The 20,385-nt window shown below is 36.8% G+C and overlaps 1 protein-coding gene across 2 annotated transcripts in view; it reads left to right on the forward strand.

Annotated features, from left to right (window-relative positions):
• The window catches only part of SLC25A21 (solute carrier family 25 (mitochondrial oxoadipate carrier), member 21), a 109,110-nt gene that overhangs the window by 72,532 nt on the left and 16,193 nt on the right, over window positions 1-20,385 (forward strand). For both annotated transcript variants that reach the window (XM_014942063.1, XM_014942062.1), the window contains exons 3-6: window positions 7,615-7,681; window positions 13,205-13,264; window positions 14,866-14,973; window positions 19,518-19,682. In XM_014942063.1, coding sequence (XP_014797549.1) covers window positions 7,615-7,681; window positions 13,205-13,264; window positions 14,866-14,973; window positions 19,518-19,682 — 400 coding nt within the window. The remainder of the gene's footprint in view (window positions 1-7,614; window positions 7,682-13,204; window positions 13,265-14,865; window positions 14,974-19,517; window positions 19,683-20,385) is intronic.

The following is a 20,385-nucleotide window of genomic DNA, read 5'->3' on the forward strand; positions in this document are numbered from 1 at the left end:
GCCTAAAAAGGGAGTTTTCCCTTTTAAAATGTTTTTTGATTTTAAAAAAAAAAAAAAAAAAAAAAAGCAGCAAGTGCCAGGGACAGCACTGTAAGAAATTTCTGCTTTTTGGAGGAGTTATTTTCTTACTCCCAAGTGCATAAAACTCTTTCTAATAACTTTCTTACGACAGAACGCAGGTATTTTGTCTGTCTTCAGGCAGGTAGTTGCCATTTGTGTGAGTTTCCTCACACATCTGTGTAATAATACCTTTCACTCCCATGGTACATCCAGGTACTGTCTGCCAGATGGAAATTCAAGTGCCAGTATGTGTACGTATTCATGGCACCGTTCACTACCTAAGTAGTGCTACAAATTCTGCACACTTTGATCTCTGTGCCTGTAGGACTGTTGCTCTCTTCTGGTGCAACTATCAACAGTATTTCTGTTACAAAATCATGGATCTTTTATGATTTCCTGCTAGAGGTACTGTAAAGGGAGTAAGAAAAATACCTCAAAGGTCAAAATGCTAGAAGATGGAATTAAATTAATTATTATGTGCATTTTTGTATGTTTTTAATGATATCGTATTCTATTTAATGCTAAAAAGTGATGCCTTGAGATGTTTGAGAAATAGGAAATATGTGTAAGTTTTTTAGTTTGTTAAAAGCACTATAAAGCCACTACTGGCCTAGTTTTACTTTAGACTTCGGAACATTGATGTGTTTATGAACCCAAATCATCGCAGACTAAATTTTGCACCTGCAGTTATGGTTGCCTGCAGCTCAGTTCAGTTTAAGTGTCTACATCACTGATTGCATCTGTAAATTAAAAACGTCTAAGTAACCTAAATTACAAGCACAAATAATTGCAGGTGCAAAACTCATACAAACACAAAATGATCTCTGAAAGTTGGTCTTCTAAATCTCATTGTAAATTATTGACTGTATCATGAACCTAGAGTCCTCTTGGGAGAGTCACTAATCTGTATAATGACACTGAAAGCCTCTTGAATCTCATATTTAGCAGCAGATGGGAAAGAATACATGTAGTCATATAACTCCCTAGGGATTATGCATGTGGATATTGAAGAGTATAACTTATTCCAATGAAGGCTAACATTAACTTGCAATCAAAAATTTCCTTCCTGAGCCACATTTTTTCTGATGAAATTAAAATAACTTAAAGTTGTATTTTTATGAAGTCACAACCGACCTGAGTAGCACAAACTCCCAGGGCAGGCACAGAAATTTCACTCATCTCATGATTTTTCATTTAATGAATTACATCAGTTTAACAAAGAAAAATGCTGTCAGTCTTTTCCAGAAAACACATCTAGTTATCCTCTCTATGATTATTTTTTTAGTGTCAGAAACACTAAAAGCACGTATTTCTAAACACATAGCTACAAAAGACTATTTTTTTCTCTGGTATCAAAACTGAAAATGAATCATTTTCTTACATTCTTTAGCTTCAATAGACATAGGTGTGGAGCTACTTCAAAACAGTGACTGCTTCCTGTCGTACCAGTTACGGCAGTACTGTTAGCAAAAGGGAAAAAAAAAAAAACCACCTTAAATTCTCTTCTAGTGTTTGAACAACTAAAACTCCTACTGAACAAATGAAGCATTCTGCCAATTCTGACAATCCAAAATGCAATGAAGAATTTTTCTGTTTCAGAAGCTCTAGGCAAAGCTGTTTTGGCATGTCTGTAGCTTATTCCTATTGCAAACAAAGGGGCAGCTAGAGGGAAAGTCTTTGGGGGGAGAAAATGCTGTCAGTTGTAAGAAATGAGACATGTAGACCCATTCTACAGCCCAGCTAGTGATTACATGCAGGCAATTTTGTAAGAGCCTAGACCAGCTGCCAGTGATAATAACACTGCCCTTTGCACTGATTTCAACAGGAATTACATCAAACAGACCATCTTAAGGTTTCTCAAAAGCATGGGCAAAGCTGAGATTTCGTTCGCTGGCCATGGGAGGCCAGACTACCAGAAAAGCCTTAAGAAGGAGCATGCGGAGGTGGCAGGGAGCCCTGCAGAGGGAAGATTGCTGCGGGGCTGGCAGCGGTGGAGTGAGCAGGGCATGCTGCAGCTGGCAGGGTCCTGCCTCTCCCCGTCCTCCCAGGTAGCCCCATTCCCCCTCAGCAGCAGCTCCCAGCCCAGCTCCTCAGGCCCCTGGCACTGCCATGGCAAGTGGCGGAGGCATGAGCCTATCTCCATTTTTAAAAATATAACTGAATTTAATACACATTAATCTATTACTGGAGCAGTACGTGGTAGCAATGTACCACTTGACTAATTAGTTTATAATCATCCTTGGGGAAAAAAATGCCAGAACAATATGTTCTTTTTTTAACATGTGAAGAACTGTTGAGGCAACGTGGGGCATTACAATGCAATGCACAACAATGCGAATGCAAACTGCACCTTAGTAGAATTTTTTTAGCTATTTGAGGAAAGCAAAGCACAGACAGCATATAAGAAATATGTGGTACAAGAGAGGGCTAGACCTTCATTTGAACAGAGAGAAATTTTAACAAGGATTCCTTTTTTTTTACTCTTTTTGCTGCACAAAAGACACAAGAAAGGAAGGAGAAGGTTCCATCTTTCCTTCTGTTGAGGGATTTATATTTAGGTGTGTCCTGTAATTTATATTAATTCAGAGTGCAGACTAGAAAGCCAAAAATTAGCAAGGATTTTGACCAAAAGATTGAGAGGTGATTAAAAGTAGTGGAAGAAAGACTCATTTCTCAGTAAGAATAACAAAGTCACATGGATGATGGATCATAATAACTTCATAATCTGACCCACATGCAGTAAATATGGTGATGACTGTCATTTTGAATAAGTGAGGTAGATTGATGTTGATTATTAATCCATTTCTTGGCCAGTCTGATTGTTTCTGAGCCAGATCCTCCGCTATTTAGTATTTTTCTTAAGTATCTTCAGAGTACCTTTCACTGACAGTCCCTTCCTTTTTAACCAGTCACTTTTCATACTCTGTGTTGCCTTAACTTACTTGAGGGGTTTCTTTCATGAGTTGATCTGCTTCTGCTATTCTCATAGTTGGACACTTGGTCTTCTTTTAACATATAGTGTACCATCAGTGCTACTACAGACATATGTTAACATATAATTCTGTATTACATTTACTTGCTGTGAAAAAAAATTCTGGTTTTGCTTAATTCCCATGTGTTGAAACTGATGGTGATTTGTACGAATGCACACAGTGAAAAAAGTGAAATATGTTTTGAAAATAAGTACCTACTATTTAGTGCTGGTTTCTAAAGTGGCAGGTATCTGTACAGTAGACACAGAATAGGTAAAAAAATATATTTCCAGAATAGAAATTCAGAAGCTGGCTTGGCTAAGTGTGTCATTGATAGCTTTATATGAGGTTCCTGTGAGGACATGTGTTTAACATTTGCAGTAGGATAATATACATAACATACTTCACAAGAAAAAAAGCTTTTTGGAGAACAGTGTCCAAGCCCGGTTTTCTGTGAATGTGTCGAACTTTTAATATCTTTTCAACTCTGCCTATTGCCCCTGAATGACACCCAGCCTTCCCTATAGCACACCTCTTCAGCTGGGCAAATGGCTGTAGACACTGTGATTGAGGGTGAACTACACGTGGGAGCTGGATAGTGGCTTGCTGCTCTGAAAATAAATGTCTAAATTGTCAGTCCCTTTTTCTCAGCAGTAGGTTCTAATTTGTGCCTGCCTTCACTAAGCACTCACTAATTTTCTGGGAATTTAAAATCTTTTAAATCTCCAGCTAGGTCAACATAAAGATTACTTCCCACTAATGGCTATATTAAAGTAATATTGCCCTGTTTTCAATTGGTTTACTTTCTGTTAGTAATAAGTTCACAACATACTACGTACCATGAAATAAAAAGATACCTTTTTACTGGTATAAGTGAAACTCCAAGTAAATTTTATTACATTTAGACATACTTTCTTCCTCTTTTGAACACCCACCCTTCTACCAAGCATGTCTTAAAAATTTCTTCTCTTTGTTGAAATAAATAATTTTGTAAAATCAGAAAGTCATGAATTCGTTTAACGTAACTGACATGGTTATGAAACCCAGGTCTTTTATTTATACTTGGGATAATGCAGAGGTAATGAAAGCAAAATTGAACCTAAGAGTTTTTTTGTTTTAATTATAAAACAATGTGGGTAAGAGACTTGGATTTGACAGCAATAGAAGAAAGAGAATATTATGTTCATGCCTTCAATCAGCTTTATTAGATCCTTAAAGGGAAAATTATGTGAAAGACAGAGGAAGAAAACAACAAACTAAGCAAGATCCCAATTTCGGTATAATTTGGAGAAAATAACTGATTTAGGTTGGTCGTTTTGCCAGGGTGAATGACTCAAGGCTTCCAAATGAGAAATGGAAACCAGAAGGATAGCGAAAGCCTGAAAGAACAAATTGAGAAGATATGATTGACTGTAATGTTTCAAAATCAACTGCTGCAAAGATGAGTTTGGGCCACTGCCCAGAATACAATTGAATGGTGATGTTCATTTAGACCCTTAATGCTGAAACAAAATAAGATGTAGCTGTGTTTCTGTTAGAGATTTACTTGTTCTTTCCAGTGTCTCTAGCTAGGGATATGATGTCACGTCCTCTCTCTTCTATTACACGCTGCAGCAATTGCTGCTGCTGTTCCATAATTTTTCTGAACATCAGTTTTCTGAAGAAAGGCCTTAATCCAGGTGATAATATCTTTCAAATGTGAAATGTCATCACCATTCATTAGTTGACTGAAAAGTTTTATACACTGTGTGCAGGTAGGCTAACTCAGGGTTATTGATCATGGAAAAAGGAAGTATAAGATTGTTGTGTGTGTATGTACTTTCTGACTGACAAAGCTGTTCAAGTTTTTGTTACTGTCGTGCTAGTTTTTTAAAACCAAGTGAATAGCTCATTCGGCAAAAATTTCACATAATTGTATCTTTAATGGGAATGATTTGTAAAGCATTATTTGGAAAAGTTGGGGGCAGCTGTTTGTCCTCCACCTCAGGCACAGAAGGTTCTAAGAGAGACTTCACTTTATGCAAAAAACTTAGTCAGTTGACAATAGGCAGTGATGAGATGGGATTGTCTTCTACTTCCTGCTTTCCTTTATTCCTTTCATCTCACTGGCTGTGCTTACTAACCTCTTTTCTGTTTCTTTTTCAAATGAGGAAGAAAAAAAAAACCTAAACCACAGTTCATAATTAAATACTGAGCTAGTCCTTACCATGTTTACTGAATTACATATTGCATATATGGATGTATATCCTCAAAGTTTTCACGTGTTTTTAGATTTCTAAAGTTAATGTGTTCCATAGGAATAGACCTTAACTCCTTCCTATCTGTTTTTCATGATGAGATTTGACTCCACAGAGAAAAAGAGGAGTAAAGCAGTGAAACCCAGTTACAGATCCCCTAAAGTTTTAGGGATTTGTAGGGCCATGAATATAGTTGCTCTGTGAGCTCTGTGGATTCTCCTGCTTCACAGTAGGGATTCCTCCAGCAGAAAATCTTCAGTGTTGACCTTACAGCTGCAATAAGCAGATCAGCCTGACATGACATGCACGGTGATATCTTTGCACAGGTCTCTTTGCCGCAGGGTGGTTAACCTGGCAAAGAGGGCTTTAAACCAGGAACCAGTAGGGAGGGAGAGTTGCTGCAGCTCTGAGGGAGTGATGGACAGGCTGACAAGCAAAGTGCCTGGGGTGATGTGAACAACAAGGAACACAAAATTAACAAAACAGGGATTAAGTGGCATCACCTCAAGCATTTGCATGTAAGCAAGGAAGTATCTCTGAAGTGCCTGCACACTAAAGCACTTGGGGAGTAAACATGAGGAATTAGAGATCTGTGTGCAGCTGCAGGGCTGGGATCTTGCTGGGATCCCAGAGATGCTGTGGGGGGATACAGGGTCTTTAGGAAGGACAGGCCAGGAAGACAAGGAGGGAAAGTTGCTCTTTTGGAAGAGAGCAGCTGGAATGCATGGAGCTCTCCCTGGGGGCGAATGGTGAGACCTCTTGGGTGAGGATTAAAGAGCAGACCAATACTGATGACAAGTGAGGAAGGCCACATTGGGCATGTGAATGTTGAAGGCAATCTTGCTTGTCATAACCTTGAGATGGTGGAGTTCAGGATTCTGAGAGGAATGAGCAAGGCAAAAAGCAAGACCACAACCCTGAACTTCAGGAGAACCTCTTCAGGGGTCTGGTTGGAAAAGTCCCATGGAATAAAGCCCTGGAGGGAAGAGGAGTCCAGGAAAGCTGAATGATATTCAAGGATCAGCTCCACTCAAGAGAAGTGCATCCAAACATGCATGAAGTTGGGTAAAAATGCCAGGAAGCCTGTGTGGTTGAGCAAGGAGCTCCTGGTAAAACTCAAACACAAAAAGGGAGTATACAGAAGGTGGAAGCAGGGATGCAGGTAATGTGGAAGGAATGTAGAGATACTGTCTGAGCACGCAGATACATGATTAGGAAAGCCAAAGCCCACCTGGAGTTGAACATGGAGGGGGATGTGAAGGGCAACAAGAAGGGCTTCTATAAGTACCTATATGGTGAAAGGAAGACAAGAGGAAAGGTGGCCCTGCTGCTAAATGGGGCAAGGGCCCTGGTGACACAAGACATGGAAAAGGCTGAAATACTGAACACTTTCTTCACCTGTGTTTTTAGTAGCAAGACCAGCCTTCAAAAATCCAAAGCTCTGGAGAGAGAGGGAAGGCCTGGCATAAGAAAGACTTACCCTTGATGGAAGAGGATCAGGTTAAATAATACTTAAGCAAACTGGGCATATATAAATCCATAAGCCCTGAAGGGATACACCCATGAATGCTGAGGGAGTTGGCTGATATCATTGCGAGGTCACTCTCAATTATCTTTAAATGATCATGGTAAATGGGAGAGGTGCCTGGAGGGAAAGCAAACGTCACTCCTATCTTCAAAAAGGGCAAGAAGAAAGATCCAGAGAACTACAGGCTCACCTGTAGGTCAGCTTCATCTTGATCCCTGGGAAGGTGATGAAGCAATTAATCCTGGAAATCCTTTTCAGGTGCATTAAGGATAAGGCAGCTACTGGGAACAGTCAATGAGGATCCACAAAGGTGAAGTCATGCTTGACCAACCTGATAATCTTCTATGAGGAAATTACTTCCATAGTGTATGAGGAGAGAGCAGTGGACATTGCCTTCCTAGACTTTTGGAAGGCTTTTAACGCTGTCTCCCATAACACCTCATAGAGAAGCCATTGAAATATGGGCTGGATGAGCAGATAGTGAGATGGATTGAAAACTAGCTGATCAGCCAGGCCCAAAGGGCAATGATCAGTGGTACAAAGTCTAGCTGGAGGCCAGTAACTAGCAGTGTACCCCAGCAGTCAAACTCTGTTCAACTTCTTCATTAATGAGCTGATTTTTTAATGTCATCTCACTGGCACGTAACAGAATTGGTGGACATTATTACTTAGCAAATAAGCAAAGGGTATCATTGTTTGTCTGTGTGCATGGAAATGCTAAAAGGTTAGTTGCTTTACTCAAAATAGAAAATAGAATTGGCATTATGGTAATATGTTGTTTATCCATACAAAAATAATTTCTTTTTTTCTTCAATAGATTGCTTGGCTTCTACAAAGGAATTTTGCCTCCCATCTTGGCTGAAACACCTAAAAGGGCGGTAAAGGTAAAAAATCCATACTTCCTACCTAAAAGTGCATGTTGGGGAAGTGGTAGCTATAAAACATTTTATTTCACTCCCACTGATTGACATTAAAATCTTAAACTTATTTGACATACTGATCCTTTGATTTTTAGTAGGAGGAGTCTCTTCTGTTGATAGCACAACAAAAGCTGTGCTTGATTAAGAAGTGTAGGATGAGCTAATGCTAGCTCAAATGCTATTTTTGACCTGTATATGTAATGTTATTGAAAAACAAATTACAATTAGTTTATATAATCAAAGTTAATAAAATACTTTAAGTGGTATTTTAGCCTCATAAATACCTCTGGTTTATGGTTACTAAAAATGCCTAGAAACCTACAAAACTAAGAATAGTTTAATAGATTAGCATAAGCCATTAAAGAAGCCACTCTTCATAAGTACTTAGTAACTTGCAGTCGTATATCTGTAGGTTTGAAGTGCTGCCCAGAGTTTTCATGTACCCTATTCCATACTCACACTTTTTAAAAGACTGAATATAATAATGGGTACAACTCTCCACCATGTAAAGAACATTTTGTTAGCCTATCAAAGTGTAGTTGCTGTCAAATGTTGATCTGATTTTCTTTTATTATCCTTTATATTGAGTTATAGAACATTATTTTACTAACATTCCTAAGCAAAATACATCAATATATCAATTAAATCTTGCAAACTTTTAATCAAAACCTAGCAATTAAGCACCTCATATTAAAGTTCTAAATCTATCAAAGCATCCATTGTGTTATGAGCAAAAGTTTTTTGTCTTTGAGAACTTTGAAGTTTCCTGTAGTTGCATCAAATGTGTATAAAAGCAGCTATTTTACAGAATGTCTTGATTTTCCTTTCTTTTTTTATTTCTTTCTAAAAAGGCTGCATATGATTCTGGTCCTTAGTCTGCAATTAATCATTCACATTCCAATTCCTTTACGGAGGAATAATATTTGTATAAAGTGACAGGATGTGACCTTGTAACAGAATCCTAAAGGAGTTCTGGTAATGTCATCTTCTTGTTTGCATTGGCATTTTAGATGCAAACTACATATGACGCCTATCTCAAAATTATTTAGTACAACTAAGAAAACTAAAGTTCTATTTAAGAGTGAAGCAAAAGTGAAGAATAGATGGATGATGTTTAAAAGATTTCTAGCAACTCATTTTCTTCAGACTGTGATGTTTCTTCTGTCTCTTCATTTAATTTCATTTGAAACAGGTTAAAGTCAGCCTGTTCATGCCTTTTAGATTCCAGCAGATATTTAGTTAAAGTACAAACCCAGGTTTGATTTCTGTCCTACCAACATGAGTCATCCAAATATCTTGAGTCAGTTTCTCTCATTCAAATTGGTTAAATTGGCTGAAACCCCAGAATATTCAATATAATTATGGAATCATAGAAAGATTTAATTTGTGAAGGATCTCTGAAGGTCACCTGGTGAGCCTCCTGCCCAGAGCATGGCTGACTGCATGGTTAAATCAAGTTGCTCCAATGCCTTGTGTAGTCAAGTTCTGAAAATCTTCAAGGATGGAGGCTCTGCAGCCTCTCTGTACTCCTGTTCCAGTGCTTAATTGCTCCCACTGTGAAGAATTTTGCCTTATATCCAGTTCAAATTCCCTGTTGCAACTGTGCTTTTGTTATGCACCTCAGAAAAGAAGACTTTGTCTTCTGTGTAACCCTCCTTTAGAGAGTGGAAGACAGGAATTAGATCCCCTTAACATTCTCATCTCCAGGCTAAACAGACTCCCTTCTCTCAACCTCTTCTTGTACATCACAAGCTTACAGCTCCTTAAATGTCTTACTGGTGCTTCCATAGTGGGATACTTTCTACCTAATTCTTGGATATTTACATGAGCGCTCAGTAGTGTTTCTACAACCATGAAAATCAGGTTTAAATGCAAGACATCCTTTCCAACTAAATCATTGAATTCTTTAATTCTTCACACTATTCCTTTAATATTTGTGTTCTTCCTAGGGACCCCATGAGATCTTTAAGTTACCTTGAGACAACAGCTATATTCTACATTAGAAGGATACAGTGACAGACTTGTAGGATCCTGAATACTGAAGCTATTCAATGTGAGATGTCACATCAGCACAATTTCTGACATCCAAAGCAGAGTTTGTACCCATGCTTTGACTTGAAGAGAATCCAGCTTGTCTCAAATTTCCACTAACCTTATTTATCTAAATATATAAATGAATGTAAAACCCTGAACTGCTTCCTTTGGCTCATTCTCCACCTTTTATTCTCCTAATAGTTTTTCTCATTTTAAAAGGTGCCAAGATGTCCCTTGTCCAAGGCCAAGCTGAGTAGTGAGATTTAGAGGAAGACTATGTCTATGCCTCTGGTTTTGAGACTTAGAAAGGCAATGTCTAAATTTCAGCAGCCTTGGTTTGTGTTTGTAATGAACTTTTTGAAACCTTCTAGTTATAGTGTCTTTTATATCCCATAAAAGTGTATAGAGAACGGACAAGGCAGATTTTACACTAAGAAAAAATTTACTTGTGCTACTGAAATATTGTATTTATCTGGTGTGGTGATATGCAAATAAAAATAAACTTACTAAAATGGAGTTACTTAGCCACAGTTACACATATGTGTTGAAGATACAGCTTCAGTTTTAGTCAACTAGGTTCTCATGCCTGTCCTGTTATTTTTTTTCTCTCTTTATTTCCTTTCTAAAAAGAAAGCTGGTATTTCTGGAAGATGAAAAGTCAAAGTTTATAACTTTATGTTAGATTGGACTTGGAGGAAAGAAGTGATGATGCCAATACAATGGTTAACAGATGAACTTTTGGGGCAAATTTATATTGTTCATGTGTTCCCAGACATCTTGTTTCAAGCATATAGTTTTACCTTAGAGTTATTGAGACATCTGGTAAGTACTTTGACTATTTTCTGTGTAACTTGAATTAAAGTGTATCTTTACCAGATGCACAATATCAGTTATTATATACACAAAAGCATGTTTTAAATATACTTATTCTGAGATTTTTGCACAAAGCAATTATCTTAATACAACTGTAGAGTAAAAGATAAATTACTCTGTGTTTTTAAAAACATTTTGGGTGGATGTACATGATATAAATCCATATGATATGGCTAGATACTTCTTGGCAAAATTGTATGTATACTAGCCACTCTGGTACACCCAGTAACATTTATATTGAGTTTTATTGTTATTGATTTTTTTCTTTAAGAAATTATATAAAGCATAGTCACTATTAAGTAGTTATTTTATTTATGACTCTAGGAAGCTATTGATTTTTAAGATAACATTTTTAAGACCAAGAAATTGCTAGGTAATATATTTCTGCCTTTATTACAACCATTTTACAGATCTGTGACACTATGGAAAACATTAAGGAATACCAGAAATTCCATTAAAGGTTAGGAGGGCAACAAAGAGTAGAAAGATGCTGGAGAGAGAATAAAAGCAAATTTTATCACAATAAGAAATTAATTTATTTCAGTGAAGTAACTCACCCACCCACAACTGACACTTTCTCATATACTTCCTTTTACCTATTAAATATCTTTAGTTATCCATAAAGATAGACCTACAGTCTAAGCAACGGTTTATCTGGGTATCTTTTTCTGATTTTTGGCAAGGCCCAAACAACAATTTTAAACATATTTGCAGGATGTTTGCAAGATTACTGTTCAATCTGTACGCTATTTGGAGAGCAGTTAAAATCCTGATTCTAGGACCTCGTCTGCAAAATGAAATAATAATTCCTATTGAGGATAAAAATTTGCCTATCTACTGGCCAGAGTATCAGTCCTTCAGTTTTCACAAGTTAACATCCTAATTTTGCATTATAAATGTCTAATAAGCATTCCTTCCTGCTTTAAATGTGGTGGTACTATTAACTTGTGAACACCCAGTTTTCTGCTGATTTTGGCGTGGTTCTAGTGACTTTTCAGTTGAAGCAGGTGGTGATTGAAAAATGTTAGTGACTTTGCCACAGGACAAGGTTCTAAACAAGTTAAAATGACAATGTTGTGTTTATTACTCATGTTCCTGTATATGTGGTTTATGGAAAAGCTGTTTTGTTCTAATAGGTCTGTGATAACTGAGCCCTGAGCGACTGAGCTTGTCTTCTTGGGCTGAGGCCCAGCACGAGTCACCCAGTCTTTCTGTTTTGTCTGAAAACGTACCTATTCCCTTATGCTTCTTAAGATTCTCATATCTCTGTTGACCTTATTTCCTCTTGCCTTCCTCTCATGGTGATACAGTTTGATTGTCACCTGCATGGGCAGGTGCTATGTGAGGGATCACAGATTCCTGTGTGGGAGCAAAATGCACAGACTTTCAGAAGATCCCACCTTCATTTGAATCATCTTGCTTGAAACTAATCAAGTGTTGCAGGTCAGCCTTGGAAAGTGGCCAGGAAAGTCAGAGGTTCTAATTATTTGCTTTTACTATACAGGGGTGTGACAGCTCTTGCTCTAGTAGATATCCACCTGCACTGACACAGTCTTGGTGAAACTGTGACAGGTTTTTGCTGTTCAGTCCCTTAGTACTGGGCATGCCCTGTAAAAGCCGCTTTCCTTTTGCACGCATCATGAATACTTCTTGGACAAATTACAGGACTCACAAATAGTGACCTTCCAACCTTTTGTTCTATGTGTATGAAAATTGCATGGAATAACACCTCCAATAGCTTTGGTTTTAGCTGGAATTCAGATATCTACTGTTTATAACCTGCAAAAATTTCTTCTGTCTTCATTCCTAATGCTAGAAGATCATTTTCACTACCCTCAGAACTGTCTTATGTGGCATCAACCTGAAGTGCTTTTTCAGTGGCTTCAGCAACGTATTTGCATAATATGAATTTGAAACAGTATAGGGTTTGGGGACATTTGCTGTACAAGAGCATGGTTTTCAAACCTTGTCCTCTAAGGAATTGCAGATTCTCAGGACTTCTAAGCTCCACTGACTGAAGGCAGACAATTGAGTGAAAGATTCATTCATAAAGAGCAAAAACTAAAGCAAATGTGTCTGTTGAAACAAATAGATTCTAAAAATCTACAGACTATCCGTCTTCAAAATCTGCAATTACATCTCTTGGATGAGAAATAGAGTTGTATCTGAGAAATGGGAATGTGATTGCAGTAGATTATATTAAAGATATGAGGGTGATTTCTTGGGAGAAATTATAGTACCTACTTCATTTATACTACTATAAGAAAATTCAATCCTAGAGGAAAAGTTTATGAATTAAAAACATGAACTGTGTGTTGTAGGTGAACTCTTACATGAAATATTGCTTTAATTGCATTTATGCTGTTATTATGTGTGATATACTAATAAAATCAGTTCTGAAGCCTAATTGTCTACTACTACAGAGAGTGTGAAACAAAAGTGGCATATGTTTATTTTGCAGAACTGCACACAGCTACTCAGGATATGAGGTAGTGAAGCTCCATTGCAGTTTGGTTTTGATAATTTGCATAAGTAACATATTTTTTTCCAATGCAATTTCAGTCTAACTTTTATTTACAGTTTTTCACCTTTGAACAATACAAGAAGCTACTGGGATATGCATCGTTACCCCCAGGACTGGTATGTATGGATACGGAATTTTATGTTCTAATTTAATATGTGTCCCATCCGTTCCCTCCCATAGAAGGATCCCAAAAATAAAAGGGCCAGTCCAACCAACAATTTTTCATATCACACTTGTCACTTAGAAATACTGATAACAGAATTTATCAAAATGATAGCGTCTTGGGGGCCCTAAACTTTAACAGATAGTTATGGTTTTATATCAAATGTCTTCAAAATAATTTCCTACAACAACATGCTACTTGTTAACATGGGCAGTGACACTCACCATGGAAGAGTTTGCATGCAGTTTGTCATTCTTCATTCTCACAAAATAGCTAACAAAAGTTGAATATTATCAATTTTTATTTATTCATGTGATAGTGACTGGAGACCGCAACCAGGTATCAAAGTGCTATTCTGCAAGGCATAGTACAACAAAAACATAGACCTCAGTCTTATTCTAAAAACTTCATAACTGAAACAAACTATTGATAGGAAACTGCTACCTCCTCTGCAGTCAATGGCAAAACTCCCTTATACATCAGCGGAGTTAGGTTTTGTTCCCATCTCATATTGGAAAAATAGATTTGGTAGTAACAATGTTCGCCAAAATCAGTAAGGCTGGAGCTTGCCACTACACTCCTACCTTACCATTCTTCTTTTTCTTGAGCTCTCAAGAGTCCCTGCTCAAACCCCTCTGTATTGAATAAGTTATTTTTCTCACTATTGTTTTTTTTCTGTACTATTGGTTCCCTTGAATTTCAGCAACTGTACTCATTATATTGTATTTTGGTCCTGGGACTATTTTCAGTGTCTAGAAAGTTTGGAGATGTTAAATGGAAGTGATAAACGTGAAAAAAATTATGACAAAAACTAACCCCTCTAAATTTTCTCAATTGACCTCAATATTTCAATATTATTTTTATGTTACAAATGAATTAAGGTATTTTTAAATGCTATGTCATGATGGAAAGCAAAGCAGCAACTATCTCCATTTTTGTGACTGTAATGAACCATCAGCTTCTAAGTAAATGGAGTTAATTCATTCTTTCAGTGGGTGCTGACATTTCCATGTGTGCCACTTATTCCCTTATAAACCTTTTCAGGATTGAAATTTTCTTCGGTGGACTTTTCTTCTACTGGTGCAATTTGCTTAAGTACTGCACTATTTGAGTTTCTTACATTTCTTTTATTTTTTTAAGTTAATGTGTTAGTGTTATATGCTTAATGCTCGGTAAGAGTTTTTATTTTTTCAGTGCTGCATAACTGCATTTATATTTGTGTTTTTATTCAGACTCCACCCAAAGATAACATGAGGGCATTGTTTTTCCATGTTTTCATAATAAATTGGTACCGCAGTTTTTCTTCTAGCTGAAAAGAGAATTCATTGACAGTGCTATGACATTTTATTTTGTATTTTTTGGAATGTGGTTTATGGCTATTGTCATATTGTCTTCATGAACTGTCAACATCTAATCAAGGGCTAAACTTGTTTAGTAATAGAATACTGCTGCATTGCTGTAATCTCACAGTTTGCATTGTATCATTCAATTTCATAATCTGATGTATGGGAAATTTTACTCCTTAATTTTTAACTTTAATTTTGACTCTCCTAGGCATTTGCCATTGCTGGCTTGGGATCTGGGTTGACAGAGGCAGTTGTGGTTAACCCATTCGAAGTAGTAAAGGTTACCTTGCAGGCAAATCGGAACGCCTTCACAGAGGTATGAGAACTGTTTCGTTCTTCTTTTTCTGCTTTATTTGGCATAATGCTCTTCAAAGCTCATATTTAGAGCAGAATGTCTATAATATATTGGACTGATGCAAATGATTTTCCCACAAGCTTAACAGAAACGTAAAAAGAGAGAAGAGACTCAATAGACAATTCCTTTAGATATGTAGAGATGCATACAGTATTGTCAGCAGTGTCATCGTCTCCATTGTAAATATTCTGTGCCTGAAGTGCCCCCTCGAGCCCTCCCCAGCAACCAGCACCCAGCACTCTGAGGAACTGTAATCCAGAAGTACAAACCTGAGCCCCTTGTCCACACGCATTTGCCCCAACAGGCTCCAGACTTCAAGTGTGCACCAGAAGTTAACATGAAACACCACAGCCCCATGCCCTGGGCAGCATCCCACTGGTGTATTTTATGTTTAAAATGTAGCTGGTGGATTTCAGAGTATTGGATGAAATTATTTATATTATGGGTCTCCAAATGTATAGGCACAAACTGGGAAAGTTATATAATAAAGCATACCGATAATTTAAAATCCTGTTTCACTTCAGACTTTTATTATTCAAATATTGCTTCATTCAAAGAAGTCAGTGTGCACAACTGATTTTGTCCACAGTTCTGGGTACTGCTGAAAGGGGAAGAGATTATACTGGAAAACAGTGATTCATCAAATCACTGAGAGTGCCCAGGAATGCACCAGCTTCAATTAATTTTAATGTAGAAAATGTTCCAGGCTAAAGCGAAGGAAGGCAGTCAAACTGTTCCTTCTTTCTTTTCTCAATGAATAAGACTAACTAATCAGCTCTTTCAAAATCTTTTGAGAAATCAGCTGTACCATGGCAGAAGTGCCAAATCACATAGCCATGGCATGAAGAGGTTGGCTGAATCCCTGTTGAGGCTTGTTTTTTGCATATTCTACTATTAAGTTATGACTGAGTTAATACTTGCATGCTTTGTAGCATTCAGAACCATTTTGGGGGATGCACAGTAAGGGATTTATCACCTGGCCATTTAGATAAACTGTTTGGGGCAAGCTCCTCGGGTACACTCTGCCAAAATACTGCCACTGATTTCCAAATGTCGTAGACTAGATGGTACCTACTCCGTAACTCCAGAGAAGCATTCTCTTTCAGAATAAATTTTAAAACATTTGGCAAATTTCTGTTTAATTCTCAGTGCCTGTGAAATAGATGTTTGGTTTTTCCAGGCCTTCAGTATAGATATTTTTTAACCATGGGCAGCAAAGCTACTGAAACAGAAAGCTAATACAGTACGGGAATAAAAAGGTGAGGATCATGGAAGGAGAAAGACTGAAAGTAGAACAAAGCAGTGTGTTAGAGGATCTCTCTCTCAGGAGGGTGATACACAAAAATTATGGACTATTACTGCTCCAGCAGTAGTAAACTAAGCAGATATTCTGGATCATTCTGCCTCACAGTTATTAAGATAGATAAATTGTATCTTCACAAAACCTTTGGGTTTGTGTGTAAATACACCAGTATTGTATTTTGAGCTAACTAGTTCCTGTAAAACTGCAAGAGACCAAAATATCCTTTCACTTCATACATTTTAATTTTTTTCTCTATTGCAAACTTTATAACATAGTCTGGGGTGTTTTAATTAGTAAATTTTATGCAAGTACTTACTTTAATTACAGCATCCCCCCTTGGACCTTCAGAATACTCTAATAATCACAGTGTAGCTGTTCAAAAGCATTTTGAGCTGTTTGTTTTGGGTGAATGTTCTTTGAATTAAATTAAATTAAATGCAAATTTTCACAAAATCCAAATAATACTATATTATTATCCAAATAAAATTGTAAAAGAATGCTATTGGGAGTCCACTAGGAATCTAGTTTAGACTTAAAATATAAATAAAGTGTCTGTTTGTCCTACTCAAAAAATCCAACAGACTGAAGTTCTTAAATCACAAAGACAGTAAAATCACAAGACATTTCAATTTTTAATATATCTTTTTTTAAAAGCCTTAGAATTTCACATTTTGCTATAAATCAGGAAAACGCCCATGACTTCATTACCATGATCTGAAGTTCTCGTTAATAATATGTTAAAGAACATTCCACACAAAAGCATGTAAACTCAAGCCTATTGGGAGAAGCATATGCATGTTATATAATACAGCATAAAGCAATGGTGCACTCGTTTCAAAATAAAGTATGTACCTATCCCATTGTGTAGCTTTCATACTATATGATGAAACCTAATGCAGTTCACATATTTCTTTGACTATTGTATTGAAATAATAAATATTTCTTGTTTAAAAGGAACAAGGAAGAGCATGAAAACGTACACCCACACCCAGACTCCTGCACGCCCCCAAAGCAAATATTCACACACTACAGTGACAGCTGAATTATTCTGTGGTACCAGATCATCTTTCTAGGGCTAATAGGTTTAAAGAGGAAGGCCTCTATAAATCACGTATAGGCACTTTTCTAACATGGATTGCTACAGGTAAAAATAGCGGTGACACTTTATTAAGGTAAACTGCTAGAAAGCCTGACACCTTGTTTGGTTTTCTTATTATTTTTTTCATTTTTCTTTTCCCTGTGGCCATGGATAACTCTCTGGCTATAGAAGCTAGTGTGGTAATAAAAATCTTCTCAGTTGACCAAAGAGTTGTGATTAATTAAACAAATGCAAGTTTCTGCTTTATGATGAGAAGAATCTAACTCCAGATTCAACTGACCAGGTCTCTATTAAGTATAAGTCAATAGTTGTGTGAAGTGAATTAAGCTCCGGATGTTTATACAATAAATTCTTCCATCTGAATTAGTCATCCTAAGGTCTTCCATCATCAGTGATGAAAAACAGACCTTCTATGCCTTGATCAGCTGACATTTTAGATGCCTACTTTGGGTGAAGGGAAGTGCTGTCTAGGAAAGCCTTCTATTGCTAAAGGGCTAAAAAAGGGAGTCTTTTTGAGTAGCTCAGACGTAGATGTAGACATTGCAGTTATCTAGATTTGAACTGGTGAATCCCACCTCAGGTGTTCAGCAAATGATAAGCTTCCCCTCTTCATCATTAGTAAATCTGTATTCAAGATGAGAACAAGGGATAACTTACTATTGAAAGTTGCTGTATTCAGCTTAAACCACTTTATTCAGCACCTCTAGTTATTTTTTAAAGATCTAATGTTTGGGTTTTGTGCATGAGAAAGGGTGTTATTGCTGATATCTGGGCCATATTCCATGTTAAGTATCCGCATTTTAAAACAAATTCTGATTTGAATCCCTGGGGGTAGTTAGAAAAGTAAACTATAGCAAAATGTATGCACAGCATTAACAGGATAATATTAGTTACCAAATATGAAAAAATAGAATGAAACTTAGTATTAAAGAATAAACTTGTCAGTCACCTAAATAAGCAGTCATATGCTGTGTCAGATATAATAAGCATCATTTGGCTGATGCTGTTGATCTACCACGGTGATATTTTGAAATGGAAAGCTATTAAACAAATAGGTGTATTGAAATTAGCAGTGTTCGCATCTTTGTAGTCAAAATTATTCTGTATTTTCATGTTAGAGCCTCCTAGTGGAAGTCATGTTTTGCCTTTCTAATTAAATATTTGGTTACCCAGAGCTGGCTTTGTGCTTTGGAGAAACACAAACTCAAATCATCAATTTTTTAAAAAGGAATTTTTCTATAATTCTGCTAAAAAGAAATCATAAATGTTCAGAAGGGCAACACCTGATTCTGAGTGCCACAGTATAGTGGAATATATATCAAATATGTGTATAGTCAGGTAGATCCTGTCTGAGAAACTGATCTTTGTATAAGTGGATTCTGAGGAACTTTCTTCCTTACTGCCTTTTGTTAAATGGAAGTTGGCTGGCTGAAATGATTTCTATGCCTTTTGGGTATTCTTTTCAAACCAGGATTTCTAAAGTCAATTTTCTAAATCTTTACATTGGAATTTAAATGAGTGTTCTGATTTTCAAAATCTAACTACACCTTTTCTGGCTTTTCTTAGCTTTCCCTAGCTAAAAATTTACTGTTCCAATTCTTTCCCTTTTATTACTGCTTCATCATGCATATTCCTGTGCCATTGGTTTTACTAGAGAAGTTGTTTCTATCTTCTTATTGTTCAGAATAATTGTTATATACCCTAGTTGTGTAAGGTTTTCATCCATCATAATCTTAAGAGCACAGCATCAAGGATAAAAAACTATTGTGAAATTCACACATTCAAAGCCACGTGTAGCTCTATAAAATCTATTTTTTTAATTATTATTTTAAGACCACTTCCTTTGCTTTAGGGTTCCTTAGTCTTTTACAGTACTCAAGTCATACTTTTTTTTTTCCTACAATCAGAAAAATGAGGAATCTTTTTAATGAAAATTGTGATTTTTACATGACTGCAGGAAAGGGAAAATAAGAAATATGGTGAGACTTAAGATAAAATTACAAAAACTGGCAACACTGTGTTTGTCAACAGGATTGAAATGATGCTATGGTTATTATTTTCTTTTTGTAATGATCTCTTCCTTCTTTTGCTTAACTTGTGTAGCAACCATCTAGCTTTGTTCAAGCTCGGCAGATCATTAAAACCGATGGTCTGGGCTTTCAAGGACTCAACAAAGGTCTTACTGCAGCACTGGGCCGTCATGGAGTTTTTAACATGGTTTACTTTGGATTCTACTTCAATGTGAAAAACATTCTTCCCGTCAATAAAGTAAGTTCTTCATACAATGCAATAGACAAACAGATAAGAGGTTTGGCAATTTAATTTTTCTGTGCAAAGCGGTGGTATTTAGTAATAAATGCGAACCTAGCTTTCTGTTTTGTAGAAATCAATTGCATTTTAATGGAAGTGCACCAAGGGTTTGTACTTCTCACGTTTTAAGAAAAGCAGAGTACAAATAGAGTAGTCGTGTTTGAATTCTCATTTTTATGAATTTCTCTTTATAACATGGTAGCAATGCAAAGAAGCAGAAACTGGGATACAGGTATGTTATGCTTATGTTAGGTATGTGTACATTTTTTGTGATGAACTGGCGTAGAAGAGAAAAATCAGTTTCTAGAACTTCTTTCAGTATTCACAAAGCAAGGGGCGAAGCTTGAGGAGGTGGCAGAGCTGGAGTATGTAGGGCATTCTGGCCATAGACTAGGGCTATTTACTCAAAAGAGAGTTCAACCTGGTGTTGAAGGACAACGGGACAGATTTATCCATATGGGAGGGAGCCAGCCCAAAACAGGACTTACAGGGTCATGCACAGGGGCTTATGTAGTTTGTAATTAAAAAAAAAAAAATCTTTATAGCTGCAATTTCACTTGAAGCGATTTTATTTGATAGTCTTATATTCCTTTACATAACAAAGGAAACATTTCCCTTTACAACAAAGGATAAACGTGGTAATACTGGCAACTTACTAAAT

The sequence above is a fragment of the Calidris pugnax genome, unplaced genomic scaffold, assembly GCF_001431845.1.
Source record: "Calidris pugnax isolate Ruff unplaced genomic scaffold, ASM143184v1 scaffold56, whole genome shotgun sequence".
Lineage (NCBI taxonomy): Eukaryota > Metazoa > Chordata > Aves > Charadriiformes > Scolopacidae > Calidris > Calidris pugnax.